We start from the raw sequence: 15872 nt of genomic DNA on the forward strand, positions 1-15872 counted from the left end.
ACTTGAAGCTTGTTATTGACAAATGATGAGCATTTTATCCATGAGATATAGCTGTACAACGATTTGCATCTATTTTAAGGTTAACAAAAAAAATAAATAAAGCATCTGGTTTTCTCCATGGAAAAGTATCTTTATCTTAGCTTGATATTCTTGAGACAGTGCCATATGAGTTAACCTTGGGTTACATGTAAAATTCTACTCAAATCTCAGAGATTTTGTAATTGAAACAAAATGGTTTATTTGCAGATTCTGTCAGTAAAAGAGAAGAAAATACAGTTGGAAGATTGTACCAAAATTACTGAACACTTTATTATGGTGCTTCCTCAGCTCTTGGCAAAGGTAACTAACAGCTGCTCTGTGAATGCATGTTAAATATTTCATTAAAATTCCTGCAGTATAATCATATCCTTTTTTTTTTCTCTGCAGTATTCAACAGATGCACAAAAAGTGGCAAATCTTTTGCAGATTCCTCAGTATTATGATTTAGATGTTTACAGTACAGGACATCAAGAGAAGGTGAATAGAAATTGGGGTAATTGGTTCACGTGGAATGTACTAAATTTATGTGACAATGGGATTCGGAACAAGTAGGAGATGGTTGAAATACAAAGAAATGTCTCATACCATAGGGGAAATGGTCTTATTCAGGCTTTAGTTTTTTATTTGAGGCTGTCAAAGAAAAGCCATAGTGCTTGTCAGTTCTGATACGCTGTGACTGGCTCTAGTGGGTGATGGTTTGTGGTTTCATGTGGTAGGCCCGATGCTGAGTTTTTTTATTGCTGGGTGGAGAGAGGGTGGGTTATGCTGTGTGTCTAAGTTGGTGTCTCCCAGGAGTTTACTATAGAATAGATTTCATTCTCCTTGAAGGCTGACTCCCAGCTGCTAGGGGATGACAGTAACTGAAAGATAAGAATGGAGATAGTATATCTGCTGATGGGAAAGGCATGGTCAGAAATGGATAGATGAAATCTTTGAAATAGCTTAATGTATTCTTAAGCAGGAATGTTTACAGGGAGGTAAGGTTAGGCAAACACGCCTAGGTTAATTTCAGCACGAACCCTTAGCTGGAAGGGAGAGAGTCAGCAGAACAGCAGAAGTTACCTCCTCTCCCTGGGAGTGAAGACCCCCCAGTTGCTGACATGATCCAAAAGATTCTCCATCCTCCACTGCTAAGGGAGACAGCTTTCATTGTTTGGAGACACACCTGTTCTTTGGAAAGGCATATTTTATTCCCTGCCTTTTTCTTCATGTAGTGTTAAACACATATTGCTGAAGTAGCATATAAAGCACTTGCTTCATTCTTTAGGAAGATCTAGAGACATAGTAATGAAAAAGAACTATAAACACAGAAAGAAAAGTTGTGTCCTCTAATCCTGCCCCTCTGCTCCTTAGACTGGCGTTTGGTTATAAGACTGCATCTTGGTTATATGACCTACAGGGATATATGGGCTTAGTGAAATGATTTAAAGCATAAGTGAATTTCTGTACAATTTACCTACAATACTCTTTTATTACCTGCAGCATTTGGATGCTTTGCTGAGAGAGGTAAAAAACATTGTGGCCAAACACTCTGACATGTCTGTCCTCGAGGCTTCCTCTAGGACTTATTATATCCTCTGCAGTGAAGAAATTGGCATTTATAGCCAGGTGGATTGTGCTCGAACTCAACTGATAGACGAGTTGATGGAACAGCTTAACCAGCTACTAGATTGCTTCTGGCAAAAGGTGAGTGTGACTCACTGTGGAGGCAACCAGACTGTTTCACTATGAAAAAAAAAAAGAGACAAAAAAATAAAGGGAGTTATGGAACTGTTCTCTGCCTGCTATTTCTGCTTGAAGGGAGCAGAACTTTGAAAGATGGGTTTGCACCTCTGGAAAGATTGGTTGTTCATATTTTAATGAAGCAGATATATTTTTGCGGGAATAGAGTGAGGAAAATTATAAACAAAGTAGTCCACACCAACAACAGGGCATTTTTATGTCTTTTGGTAAGCTTTTATTGGACACTGGTATTGTAAATTGTGTCAAGCCAAAAAATCCCCTAATCTCAGATTGGAACTATTTTGTTGATCTGTGTCAGTGTGGGATAATGTGTACTTAAGAGAAACAAAATAAGTTCCAGACCAAATATTCTGGACCTAGGCTCTATAGTTGCTTTGTAATTACTCTAGTACTGTGCCAAAGAAACTATGGCAAGATCAGCTACTAAATGCTGTGTATCTATAGTGATGAGACTGTTCCCAAAAAGGTATGTTTCTGTACTTCTATATATTTGACTGTACACAAGATGCCCTTTGTACTGTCACTTTGGCTGTAGGGGGGAACAAAAAGTAAATAGCAGTCTGTAGTGCAGATTTCATAGCTTTGGGGGTCTTTGAAATAATGACTTTCCCCTTGAAGGAGGACTGCAGAGTCTCCCTCAAAGTTTTTCATTAGGTCTAAAAAGCAGAAACAGCTGGTGGTGATATGAATAGCTTGCTGGCTGAACTGAACAACAGAAGCCTGCAGCTGATCTGATCAACTGTGCCGTCATGAACAGGTGTCATGCCATGGTATGAGAGTTAACACTGGCAGGTTTTTATTGGACACTGGGATATTGTAAAATGTGTCAAGCCAAAAAATCCCCTGACCTCAGATTGGATTCATTTTATTGGCCTTAAATAGAGATCTATGTCAATGTGGTAGAATGTGTACTTATGAGAAACAAGATAAGTGCTAGACCAGGGATTCTTCAACTCCCCCGTAGTGTGATCCATATCTAAATAAAGAGATTTTTCTCCTGGAACCCCTCCCTTCTAATTCCTGGTTGTATATATCGTCCCCCAGAATCACATAGTATACTTGTGGAAACTACAGCAGTTGCATCTATGGGAAAGTATTTCATATATTTTTAGCTATCTTTGAATGTGATCTGGCAGCTGGAAGCAAGGAAGGTCAGCACCATGTGAACAGTTAGCTTTCTAGAGATCCTTAACTGTGTGAAGGACCATGTTAACCTAATTGCTAGTTTTTACTCTGTGTTAGCAATACTGCAGTCTAGGGAGGCTGCCATGGGGTTATTAATGATAGAGATGTTTCCTTATAGAAAATTTCTGTGCAGTTATATTGTTTTCTTTTTACTGTAGAGGAAGATATGAGTAGGGTGGTTAAAGGTGAAGGTACTGGGGAGGGCTGGAGGAGAGTGATTTAAGCTTGTGGGTTGGTTGGGAAGAGAACATAGTAGTGCCCTTTCCTTTCTCTGGCTAATTGCTTTGTCTTTCCCAAACTTTCATGATTTAGGAAGGAGAATTTTGTATGGATGCAGGAGCAATTTCCTGGATGAACTCTGCTTTGAGAAGAGTAGCAGCTTTTCATAAGTGAGATGTTTGTTTACACAATTTACATTCCCATATACTTAAAATGTCGACCTTACACATGCAAATTGATAATTGCTTTTTGGGTTTAATAGGGTTTTTTGCATAGGAATGAAACGCTCTGTTTCTACAAAGTCTAATGTTGAGTTGTGAATACTCAAGGTTACAGTGTTAGATCATGAAAACATACTTTTCCACCCTTATAATTAATATTTAGTTGTTTAATGTTATTGTTCTACATCATCTGAAGTCAAAAATAGGATACATTTAACCTGTTTGGTCAGGTGAGACTTCATTTCTTGCTTAGTGTATCATTATAATTACTTTTTCACTTACAGTGCCCATGATCTCACCAAATGGAATCTGTATGACAAGACTTTAAGGTTCCTGGTGTTTGAAATGGAACATGGGAGTTTGCCTGTTCTGGTGAGTTGTTAATATTTAACAGTGAGAGCGGTTTTTCTTGATGAAAGCACAAAAAAATAGAAAATATTAAATAATCTTATATATCAATGTCCTATGAGGCAGGAAGATACTGTTTCCATTTCTCAATCCTGGACACTGAAGCTGTCTTTGGTATAACATTGTAATCTGTAAATTCATGCCTTTATATTAATTTATTTTGGAGATTGTCCAGAACTGTGATAATCATCTGGCATCTGGATTGATCTTTTGTCATGTTCAGTACTTCTAATGATTGCACTGTTTCATTTTCAGTACATATGAAATTGTTGGGACTGTGAGGACCCCTTTTTAGATTGCATGTAACCAGAAATTGGAATACTTTGGACCTGTTGCTTACATGTTGACTCTTGGTGTAATGGTTTGTAATTACCAATTGTCCCAACGGCAACCTTTTGGTTATCTGATTGCCTCAACTCAAGCATTGTCTGTGCCAAGATGGAGTTCTATATTCTAGGATTACAGGGTAAAATACTCTAGGGAGTTCTCTCCCTGTTTTCAAGAGAGAAATGGAAGGGTTTTTTGGGAAAAGGTGAAATTTAGTTGAGTAGAGAGAGCCTGCAGCCAGTAGGTAGGATGGATTCCTTTAGATGGAGCATCAGAGCACCAAGATTTGGCTTCTGCTCAGAATTGCCCTCTGGAGTAGTCCTGCCTTTCATCAAAGACTGCAGAGAAATCATGAGAAGCTAATCTGAAGTTAGGCTCTGTGAACACACTTTTGGTACGTGGGTTACTTTCCTTGAACTCATCAAGATGTCAAAGAAGTTCTGCAGAAGCAGCACCTTAGTAATGAAGTGTCTCAGGGGGCAGTGTTTGCTTGTATGTAAACCTATTATGTTAATTTTAAGGGACTAAGTACAGTTGAGAAATGGTTGTGCAAGCAGCATGCAGAATGTCAGGGTTGAATGCTTTGTTTAGTCCTAAACGTTTTGCTGTTGAGCCTTTCATGTAAATAAAGGACATGTGTTTTTATTTTCAGATTATCCTGCCAGCTCTCCAGTGCACTTATTTTTCTCTCCTGTGGCAGCTATCTGCAGTTTCAGAAAATTCTACCAAGGTTGGTTGCTCATGTAACTTTGAAACCCAGAGTTGTGCTTCTGGAAGTTTAAGTTACTTTTCCTGTTCTCAGATTGCCAGAAAAAAACAGGCTTTATAAGAAGACAATTTGTGTGTTTTCTTGAGGAAACCAAATTGTGTTTACGCTTTTTCAGTCCGCAGGAGAATAAGTGAACAATGGTTTACCTCTTTTTTTACTACAAAACATGTGCATCGAATTCCAGGGGCTTGATGGAGATAAAGAACTTGTTTCACTGCCAAACAGTTTGTTGTTTTCTTGTTTTAAGCAACAAAGAATATTCAGTGAAAACTCCAGGAAGTCCTGTTGCTTAGTTTTTTTTCTTTTTTTTTTTGCTTCTTTTAATTTACATATTTCTGGCAGAAGGTTGAGGAAAGGGGTAATTTTTCTCATCAGCTGACAATTTACTTTTGTAATTGATTTTATAAAGTGCCAAGCTCTGGCAGGTATTTCAGAAGACAGTCCAGCTTAAGACACCAAAAAGGAAAACTCTTATTATGCATTGGTTCACTTGTGAATGTGTACCTATGGGACTGCTCTTCAGGGTGATTTCTGACTACACTGAGTGCTGCTCCTTCTGCCATTCTGTCCCCTTCCCTGGTGCTCCTGTGCATACAGGACAGGACGCTGACATGGACAAGTGTTTTGTGTGAGAAATGCTAGCTGGGAGATTACCCATTTGGCGACTGATTCACTGTCTATTCCTGTCCCATTCCATTCCTGTGTGGATGTCCACACCTCTCACTGCTCTAGTATGTTCTGACTTTCACTCCAGACACAGTTAGCTTAACTGGTAATGGGGCAGCACATTTTCTAATTTGGCCTTTCATACGGGAGCACATTTTGATTGGAAGCACAATGTGACGGCCCACTCTGCAGGGCCAAGTCTGGATGTTGCCAAAAACCCAACCATTTCCTGAACAGCAGCTCTAGGACTGTTACTTCCCCCTTGCTCCTCCCCCAGCAGTGTTAAGGCAATGTATAGCCCCTCCCCTGGTTCTCCTCAGCATGTCCTGGAGTGGATCCCCTTTCTTATAAATGTACAGTTGCATAGCATGAAAGCCAGCCCTCTTGTAAGGGCATTCCTCTTACACTGAGAGCTCAAAGCTCAGTGTAGTGCAGCTGGGACCTGGTGGAGGATCAGAGAGTCTTTTGTGTGGCTCTAGGCAAACAGTCTCTCATACTCGATTCAGCTTAGCAAACAGAGGTGTCTTAGGTTTCTGAGTGCCAAAGTTAAACTCCATTCCCTCTGTAGTCAATAGAGAGGGGGAGAAAAGCCAACTCCAGAAGGCAATGAGCACTAAAAATTAGGTGGGATAGACCTGACTCTACTTCCATTGTTACCACTGCTTTATAAGGATAAGATGAAGTGAATAAGGGAATATGTGCTGCCCACCCTACAGATTGAGAAACAAAGAGTTTGTGACCTGCTGAATACCACTGGCTTCAGCAAGTGTGACAGATGCAGTTGTTCATAGCTAGTAAGATGTTGTACCATGAGATGTCAGCTTCTTTCATAATGTTATCAGCTGTGCCATCTTAAATGAATAATATGAGTGGAAGAAAGATGCAACTATTGTTTATTCTGTAATTCTCTGTTGAATCATAGTCCCATCCATGCTGATCCTTTCACCTTTCCTAAATACGTTTTTAGGAGACTCTTTTTCCACTAAGAAGGGAGCTGAGACGTTTCAGTCAGATTTGCACGTGCTTCCTCCAACATAAGGAAAAAGATGTAAGAGAAAAGGTTTGTGTTTCTCTGTCACTTAACTAGCATTCATGCTCAGATCTCCTTTTGAGTGCCTGCCATTCTTTTCATACCGGTGTTTCCTTCTACCGATTTTGCTGTGTTTTTGTCTCTTAGAAGAAAAATAACTCTTTAAAAAAACAATCTTTAACTATTTATTTTAAAGAAAAATTAAACTTATGTTAGTTAAATACTACAAGTTTGTGTTTTAGTCAAGCATAAATCTGTATCTCCATGGGTCCATCTGCAGAATCAAGGCCTGAATTTGAGTGATAAATCATTGTGTTTTCTGATTAGACTGATCAGTGTACTGGTTGCTATCATTGCTTTATTAATGTCTTACTATGCATATTATTTAAAAAAATATAGAAATTGTCCAGTGATTCATGGGTTAAAAGAGAGATATTCCAACATAATGGAGCTCTTCTTTCCCGTGGAAGTTTGAAAATCTTTAGGTGATGTTCATACATGATACTTGTGTACACTGCATCTCCTGAGGTACACATTTTGAGAGGGCTTAGCTGTGGCATTTCACCACAGCTGAGGCAAAGAGAAATCTTTAGTTTGCAAGGAAGAAGTGGGATGGAAGCTAGGCTGTGTTTGATGGAGAGGAAAAGTGGAGTTGGCATGAAAAGTAACACAGTATCCTTCTTTGGCTTTGTTTCTTTAATACAGGTCTTCATGATACTCTGTGACTGGTTGCTGATTTTGAGTCATCAGGATTCAAATAATAAGGAGGAAGCAATTGGACTTCTAGGTTATCTTCCTAACACGTCACTTCAGGAAAAACTGTTTTTGTTTATCCGGGAACATGTTTTTGTGGACGAAGAAGAGGAAAGAAAAGGTTAGACATCTTAATCACGAGAGAAACAATCTACCACTTTTGCTATCATTTGTCATCTGCAGTGAATGTATCAGGAAAAGGGGCTGGCCTCTTTTTTTGTCGTTGTTGTTTTGTGGGTTGCTTTGTTTTTTTTCTGGTTGGACCCCTTTACAGACAAAATGGCTGACCTGTTATTCATCGATCTGTACCATTGATCTGTGGATTAACCATAGGATATAGCTGCCAATTTACTTGTAGGATGAAAAGGGCTGAAGTAATGCAGGGATGGGTGAGAATGTAAAAGTATTTGGTAGACTGACTTTTGTGGTACAGATGATGGTATTAGAGGAAAGCCTTGCAGTGTTGCAGTGTGGCTCTCTCAGTGTGTGGACCCTTTGAAGCCATCAGAATAAAGGATTAGTGTATTTTGATTTTGGGGCTGTGGGGCAGATTTTACAGAATCATAGACTAGTTTGGGTTGGAAGGGACCTTACAGACCACCTGGCATGGGCAGGACACCTTCCATTAGACCAGGTTGCTCAGAGCCCCATCCAACCTGGCCTTGAACAGGGATGGGGCATTCACGAAGTCTCTGGTCAACCTACTGCAGTGCCTTACCATCCTGACAATCAAGAATTTCTTCCTATATCTAAGGAATAAATCTACTCTCCTTCAGTTTAAAGCCATTCCTCCTTGTCCTATCACTGCATGCCTGTGTACAAAGTCAAACACATTTGGAAGCTGTGTTGAGGTTGTAATTGTGAAGGCTGGTTTCTTTTGGGAGTGTTTTGAAAACAGATTGTTAGTTCATTGTGGTTCTGAGGCCAAGTTCAAGTGTCACGCTCTAAAAAATGCTTTTGTTTCCCTAGACCTGACAGAAGAGGAAGAGAAAAAGGATGAAAGTTGCAAACTTGATGACTTGCACAGAAAGCGGAGTCTTCTTGCAGCATATTGCAAGTTAATAGTGTATAACGTGGTAGAGATGACTGCAGCTGCTGAGATCTATAAGTATTATGTGAAGGTAATGTTTTAGATAAGATTGCTTTCCCTATCAGTGCATTTTAGTTTTTGAAAGTGACTCCAGTGTTTGTGAAAGATGTGGTGTTAATAGCGTTATGGCTCAGAATCCGTATATAGTCATAAAAGGGCTATAAAATCAAGCAGGAGTGGGGCAAATCTCTTCCCTTGGCTCCACAAAGTTACCTCACTGCAGACAAAGCAACTGAAAATTGAGCAAAGAATATGTTTGCTCCTCACATTCTCCAGAGAGGCCACTGCAAAGCAGTGTATGGCTGGGGAGTGTTCTAGATGTAGAACTTCTCACACTGAAGTGGTCAAGTTAATTCACACGGCTCACACAGAAGGTGGCCTACATTTCACCTGAGACCAGGGTTTAAACGATTAGTAGAGCTTCAGCCACTCTGAATTGGGTTTCAGGAGGACCAAGAACAAAATGGGAAGTTTCCCTGAGTCAACTAACAGAACTTTGGAAATACCTGAATGTGAATCTTGTTCTTTACTTTCTTGGCAGGCACTGGTTAAATACAGAAACCTCTCTTTTTCTCTCCCAAAGAGGCTTTGTTCTTTTCTTGTAATTAATACTTAATAATTTCAGTAAAACTTTTATCCTCACATTACTCTTAAAGGAGTATCCCATTGCTTTACATATGAAATAATGTAAAAAGTCCAGTTTTCATCTTCTAACTTGTGTGTTCGGATATTGGGAGTGTTTTATGAACTTCTTGTGTCACATGAACAGTCACATGTTTTGTGTACTTCCAGTGCTAAAGAAGGGTAATGATAATTCTCATTTGTTTTGTTGCTATTACTAGACCTACAATGATTTTGGAGACATAATTAAAGAAATGTTAAGCAAGATGAGACACAGTAACAAAATGCAGAGTACCAAGACACTGATTCTTTGTCTGCAGCAGGTAAGGTTATGATTAAAGCAAGTTACTAGGGGCACTTATAACAGCTGTATTCATAGTGAAGATTTTTACCTACCGTGCCATAATTATTCATAATCATTAGAAAACCTAGTGAAAGAAATTATTTCTTTTCCTGCCTTTCTATGTGTATGTTGTTTTTGCATGTCATAATTAAAACTCCTTTAAATTCATTACATCAATTTTAAAAGGTAATTTTATGCTTGATTTTTTTTGGTCATGATTTTAATCTTCAAGTATGTTAGAACTGGTGTGAGATTATGAAGTGTTTCTTGGGACATGGTAAGTATTCTTTTAACCTTAATAAATGTTAAGGATATTGTGCTGTGTTTTATGGATTATCTAAATTTCTGTTGAATTTGAGGAACCACGGATGTGCCTATGGCTGGTCAGCTCCAACCCCCTGTATTTTCAGCATTTTTTTCTGGAGAAAAGTGGGTTGCAGCTCTTCTGAAGGCTCTCATTTACTGTGGCTTGCAGCTTCTGACTGATAGCCAGTTAGCTCTTTTAACAGCTGCTTTTTCCTGCTCTGCCCATGACCAGAGCTGCTTGTAGCTTGGAGTCCTGCCGTAATCCAGAGAGCAGGCTCCTCCCAGAGGGTACTGATACATGAGCTTTGCTTATTTCACACCCATTGCCAGGACTTAGATCTGTGAACTAGCCCTTGAAATCTGAGCTTAGATGAGGCTAAGCAGCATTTGGCTACATATATTCTGCTGACATAGTCAGGACTTTGTGTTTAGGTATCACATAGACAACAGGCCCTTTTTGGCCTTTGCTTGACCTTGAAAGTTAACAGGTTGAAGAGAAGAAGCTACTTCCATATTCTGTTAGGAAAAAATCCCAAAGCATATTTAATTGGGCTCAAGATGTGCTTTTGACCCAGTCTCAGAAATTGGACTATGCTGCTGTCAAACTTGCTGCTTTGTAGCTTTCTGCTACTCTGAAAGCCTCTCAGGCAAATTAGGCTTCTGGGGCTTGCTTCAGAAGTCCCAAGAGGAGATGGGGTCAGTGGAACCATCATCTTCAGGAATTGGTTCTCTGTTTATGCACATTGTTTTTTATTTTTATTTTTTTGATTTGTTCCTGTCAAGCTCACCTGTATCCTTTGTGTCAAATTGGTGTTGTTCATTCATGCTTTTCAGAAACAATTGACTTACCTGCTCTTTTGTAAGGCTTCTGTCCGTATAAGGCAACTGTTGCTTGCTGTGCATGTCTCTCTGTCTTCCTGGTGCTCTGTTTGTCTGTTGGATTACCTGTGTTTGCTTATCTGAGACTTCTCTTGCAGCTGTTTCAGACACATGCAGAAAGCCAAGACAGCAGTAGTGGTGTGGACTTCTCCTCTGCTTCCTTTACAAACATCAAAGAACTTGCTCGTCGCTTTTCACTAACATTTGGTTGGGACCAAGTGAAATCTAGAGAATCTATAGCCATGATACACAAGTATGTGCCATGTAACATCACATTGTCTGTGGTCATTGCTTTTGTTAGTTGTCTATTTTAACTGTTTTATTACTGTGTTCTTTTTTTTTTTTCTATTTTTTTTCTTCCAATAGGGAAGGGATTGAATTTGCATTTCAAGGAGCTACTGGAGTAGATGGAAAATGCTTGCCTCCTAACTTGGGCTTTCTGTTAATCATCAGTGAATTTTCCAACAAGCTGTTAAAGCCAGACAAAAGACTAGTGTAAGTTAAGTTCTTGTACACCATCATACACAGTCTGTGACTTGTGTATCTCTGTACACAGGACACTTGAGCTTCAGTATGGCAGAATTTGCTCAAGGGCTTTTCAGAGACCTCTGAAATCATTCTGTCCCTGAGGCTGTTTGAGAGACACTTGTTGAATTTTGTAGTAGTAGTTATTTCAGGAAGAAACAGTGCATGGATCATTATTTTGTAGTGATCTAATTCCATAACTTCAGGCCTCAATTACGTGAATTCCATGGTGTATATTTGGAATATATGTGTGACATCTTCATAATGTGGATATTTAAATTCAGGAATTTATTATTTACATGCAAATATGCCCTGATCAGTGGGCCCGTGTTTTACAGTGGTTTAAATATTTACATTTAATAAGAATGATAGCCTTATTTTGGCATCATGGGGCATTATATGTCTGAATGGAGAGATGTATGAGTATGTCTCTTATTCCCTTCACCTGCCTCAGCTCCAGTCAATTTTCAGAAGGAAGTATCATTCTTCCTTCTATTTGACCTTTAGCATTACTTCCTTAGTCAGTGCTGCTTATTTTGGATCTGGGTCTCTGCATTTCAGTATTTTATTTATAGATACTGTACCCAGGTATTTCCATTTTTCTGAGAGGATATTTGGAGACCTGAGAATGTAAGATGAAACATTAAGACACATCTGCCTTTTTGAATTTCTGAGCAAATCACTCCAGTACATGAGAAGGAAAGTTTCACTTTTGAAAGAAAGTCAGCAGAAATGGAAAAAACCCCAACTATCACATCTTGCTGAGCTCTGTGTTGCTCCTGTGTTGCATTGTCTTAAATTGAAGGATAACTTTCATGGGGATCATCAACCAGGTTTTATGTAACATGGGTCAAGAGTGGTAAAATGTCTACTTTCCTGTTACTTCACATAACACAATTTATTAACAATTGCCAGCTACACAGATAGTTCATTTGAAAAAATTAATTTGAACCCAGAATGCAAAATGCAGAAGAAAAATAGCTAACATATACTGATTACAAACCCTGATAAACATAAAGGGGATAATCTATGGGTATTGGTAACTTCCTTTTCTATTCTTGCATTTTTCTCAGATGAGAATCTTTGAGATCTACAACTAAAACTGGTTTTCACAGAATCCATCAGATGTCAAGGATAATCTTGTCCCAACCCTCCTACCATGAGCAGGGACACCTTCTGCTAGACCAGGTTGCTCAAAACCCTATTCAGCCTGGCCTTGAACACTTCCAGGGATGGGACTTCACAGCTTCTCTGAGCAATCTGTTCCACTGCCTTACCACTCTCACAGTCAAGAACTTCTTCCTAATATCTAATCTAAACACACTCTTTTTCAGTGTAAAGCCATTAAAAGTCTTGTCCTATCTCTATGTGCTCCTGTAAAAAATCCCTCTCCAGCTCTCTTGTAGGCTCCCTTTAGGTACTGGAAGGTGTTGTAAGTTGTGCCCAAAGCCTTTTCTTCTCCAGGCTAAACAACCCCAACTCTCTCAGCCTGTCTTCATAGGGAAAGTGCTCCAGGCCCCAGATTGTACAGTTTCTGTATAACTCTGTCCATATTGTCTGGATTTTAAAGAACTATCATCATCTGTGGTGACACCCATGCAATAATTAGCTTTCTGTTAATCTATACTTGAAAAACTGTCATTTCATTTACCTCTAAGGAGTAGTTTCTAATTCAACAAATGGAAAATATTTAATTGTTGATGTGGGCAAATTTAAAGCTAAATCCTGATTTAGCTAAACTCTTTTCCTAGGACTATATTTAACCTCTTGATCAGAGGATATGCTCTAGAAGTATATTCCTGAATGTGTTACATACATTCAGGTAGGTTTATTGATTGAAAAGTTTTGTGGGAAATACAGAATCTAGCAGAGAATGCACTTGACTTCAGTTCTTACTGCTTTGGACCTTCCCACTGCTGCCGGGAACAAATGGGAAACAATAAAAATCACAAGAGGGGAAATTGCAATTTATCCACACATACATTCATACTATGTTTCTAGAATAACAGTTTCTATTCTGGGAAGCCTAAAGTGCCTTGCAGAGGCTGGAGATTATATTTCCTCTTAGAAATATTTATGTTTAGCTCTATCATAAATTATTGAATGGAATGTTTTAGGTCAACATGAACTTTTAGAAATAAACATCTGGTTATTTTCATTTTTCTTATTAATCATAGGATTGATGTCCAAGTCTGTATGTTAACATATGTGAACGTACCTGTAACAGATGAGATACAGAATATGGGCATTTGTTAGAAAGGGCTATATTTCAACACCATCAAAGTATATGGACTTCAACCCTCTCCCCTGTAATTGCTCAGGCTGTAGCAGTAAAATACCTGACTTGTCAATTGCTCTGTACCACAAAATGCACACAAGAAATGAGTTGCTGAATAGCAAGCAGCATGAAGGGCCTGATTCCTGAATCAGTAGGAGTCTTTCCATTAACATTGATAGCAGTTAGATTAGACTCTGAATTTGTAGTTACAATATGTGCTTGTTTGAAACCAACAAATTCCATTACCAGGGTTTCTTGATCCCTGGGGCCCCCCAAGGCCAGAAATTGTTTTGGAGACGGTGCTTACCCTGACCTCCTCTCAGCACTGGTTTTCTTGTTTTGCAAAGTGAATGAAATGTCTGATATTTTCCAGGCCACTCTCCTAATCACAAAAAGAATAATATACCGTACAGGCTGGCGTTAGAACTGTCACTTCTGGTATTTGCTAAGGTGGGGTTTGTTTTAGCGACACTAGGCTTGATTTCAAAGTGATGAACTGTAGCTGAAATGTGGTGAATATCCAGTTTCTAATCCTATGTCAGACTTTGGCTTTCTTTTCTTATTGTTATGAAGTAGGAATGGGTCAGAAAGACTTTGTCAGAAATGTCCTGTTTTTCAAAAAGAATGTTTGAAGAAGGCCTCTTCGCTCCAGAAAAGGTGATAGCTTCACCTGGGATTCAAGAGGGCCTGAAGTCGTCTCTGGATTGAATCAGACAGAACAGGGATTTGAAACAATGTTTCCCACATCCCGCGTGTTGTCATAACTGCAGAGCTGTTAACTGCTTGTTGCAGACATTTGGAATTTTACTGAGAAGCTGAAAGAATTGGATTGTTTTTGAGATGATACTATAAAAAAGTGGTGTAACTGATTTTTTTTTTTTTTTAAATTTTGACAGAATAGGCACTCATGGTGTAAATACCCCATTTCCTGACCTCTGTTTTTTCCTGTACTATTGAATCACAAGGAGCATCTCTCACCTGGGATCTCCTTTGTGATGCAGTCCATGAGGCAGAAAAGGCCAGCAGTAGGAGTGCATCCTCACAGAATTCTGCTCCATTCAAATTGCTACTGGCAGCAGCAGTTGGCAGTGCCTTTCCCTGCACAGGAAATTCTTTCTATAAGCTGATGTAATTTTGTAATTTCTTTGGATCTAATGTTGTTTCTAATGCTAAAATTCAAGCACTCTTTAGCTTTGAAGGAATTTGTATTTTAAATAGATATTTCAGAGAAGAGGGAAGCCCTTTGTTCAGCAGTTCTGTCTGCATCTTTAGAGAGTAAAGGGAAAAACCTTTCTAGCAATACCTGCCCCAGACGTTGAAGGGAAAGATACTGAGTTTCCTTATACTTGCTTTTGTTTTTCCCCAGGTACACTTACTTACAGAGGTACATAGCAGAACCACTGCCCTGCAGAGGAGATGAATGGCAGCCCTTGGTCTGGTACAGAAACTCTTTATTGGCAAATGAAGATGAGGAGAGCTCTGCCCTCGGCAGTTTGGGAGAGTGGCCCCCTGTGGGCACATCTAAGATATCTTCTTTTAAAAGGAAATTGTCTAATGGTATGAAAACTTCCCTGTTCTTGATCAGCTGTGTTTGCTTTGTCTGTCTGTCAAAATTACTGTACTTGCTATTTTGCTTTGCTTTACCAAATTTGCATTTGCTAAAATGCACTTCATGCTTTGCATTAGCAGTACAGTACCACAGTGAGTTGGATGTTGGGACTTTACAGTTCGAACTGGGGTTTTTGTCTCCAGCTTTGTTGATGGTAAAGGCCTCTTCATCACTCAGTAGCAGTAAGGTTGGGCTGAAAACTCTGAGTGAGCAGAATTCAAGATTATCTGAATTCTGCTCTGTACTGAGATCTGGCATTTGTCAGTGCCACTGAGACTTCATTGATGGCTTTTAATTGTTAAGGGCATTGTTGCTTTAGGCCTTGTAGGTAATTGAGACAGGAGAGGCATTTCCAGACGTTTATTCATATCTTCAGCCCAGATGAACTTCAGCCAAAGGGTTTTTCTCTCTGTTGAATTTCTAGGGAGCCTATAAGATTATATTCCTGCTTTTAAGAGTTATAGTTTGGTGGGCTGCATCCAAACTTTAGCAGCATTCATGGACTTCCAATCTGTAATTAAATATTCACTGCATGGATATGACGGGACTTAGTTAAAATGTAATAAAGCCAATATGAAAACAATTGCTAATAACAATGCTAAGTGCTATGGACATGTGCAGTCATATGTGGAGGAAAGGAAATTTTTCCAGTGTCCCTTAGTTTCTTTCTCATCCTTTCTTGTAAATTTTCTTCTCAGTGGCTTGCCTTTAGAGAGCTTGTTCCCTTGTGTCCCCAAAGGTCCTCTTTTCTTGAGGGTTATATAGACTCAGCAGTACTGATAGCGGTTATGAACCAGGGCCAAGTTCATAAATCTAGATTGCAAAAATGACCAGTGGGCAAATTAAATGGATTTTCTTTTA

General features: G+C 39.2%; 1 protein-coding gene across 2 annotated transcripts in view; it reads left to right on the top strand.

Annotated features, from left to right (window-relative positions):
- Positions 1-15872, top strand: part of LOC116783474 (cohesin subunit SA-2-like) — a 57855-nt gene that overhangs the window by 37998 nt on the left and 3985 nt on the right. For both annotated transcript variants that reach the window (XM_032681052.1, XM_032681051.1), the window contains 13 exons: positions 247-339; positions 427-516; positions 1522-1725; positions 3280-3356; positions 3692-3779; positions 4795-4872; positions 6545-6637; positions 7313-7481; positions 8330-8481; positions 9293-9394; positions 10698-10852; positions 10966-11094; positions 14769-14959. In XM_032681052.1, the coding sequence (XP_032536943.1) occupies positions 247-339; positions 427-516; positions 1522-1725; positions 3280-3356; positions 3692-3779; positions 4795-4872; positions 6545-6637; positions 7313-7481; positions 8330-8481; positions 9293-9394; positions 10698-10852; positions 10966-11094; positions 14769-14959 (1621 nt within the window). The remainder of the gene's footprint in view (positions 1-246; positions 340-426; positions 517-1521; positions 1726-3279; positions 3357-3691; positions 3780-4794; positions 4873-6544; positions 6638-7312; positions 7482-8329; positions 8482-9292; positions 9395-10697; positions 10853-10965; positions 11095-14768; positions 14960-15872) is intronic.

This window comes from Chiroxiphia lanceolata, chromosome 2 (genome assembly GCF_009829145.1).
Source record: "Chiroxiphia lanceolata isolate bChiLan1 chromosome 2, bChiLan1.pri, whole genome shotgun sequence".
Classification (NCBI taxonomy): Eukaryota; Metazoa; Chordata; class Aves; order Passeriformes; family Pipridae; genus Chiroxiphia; species Chiroxiphia lanceolata.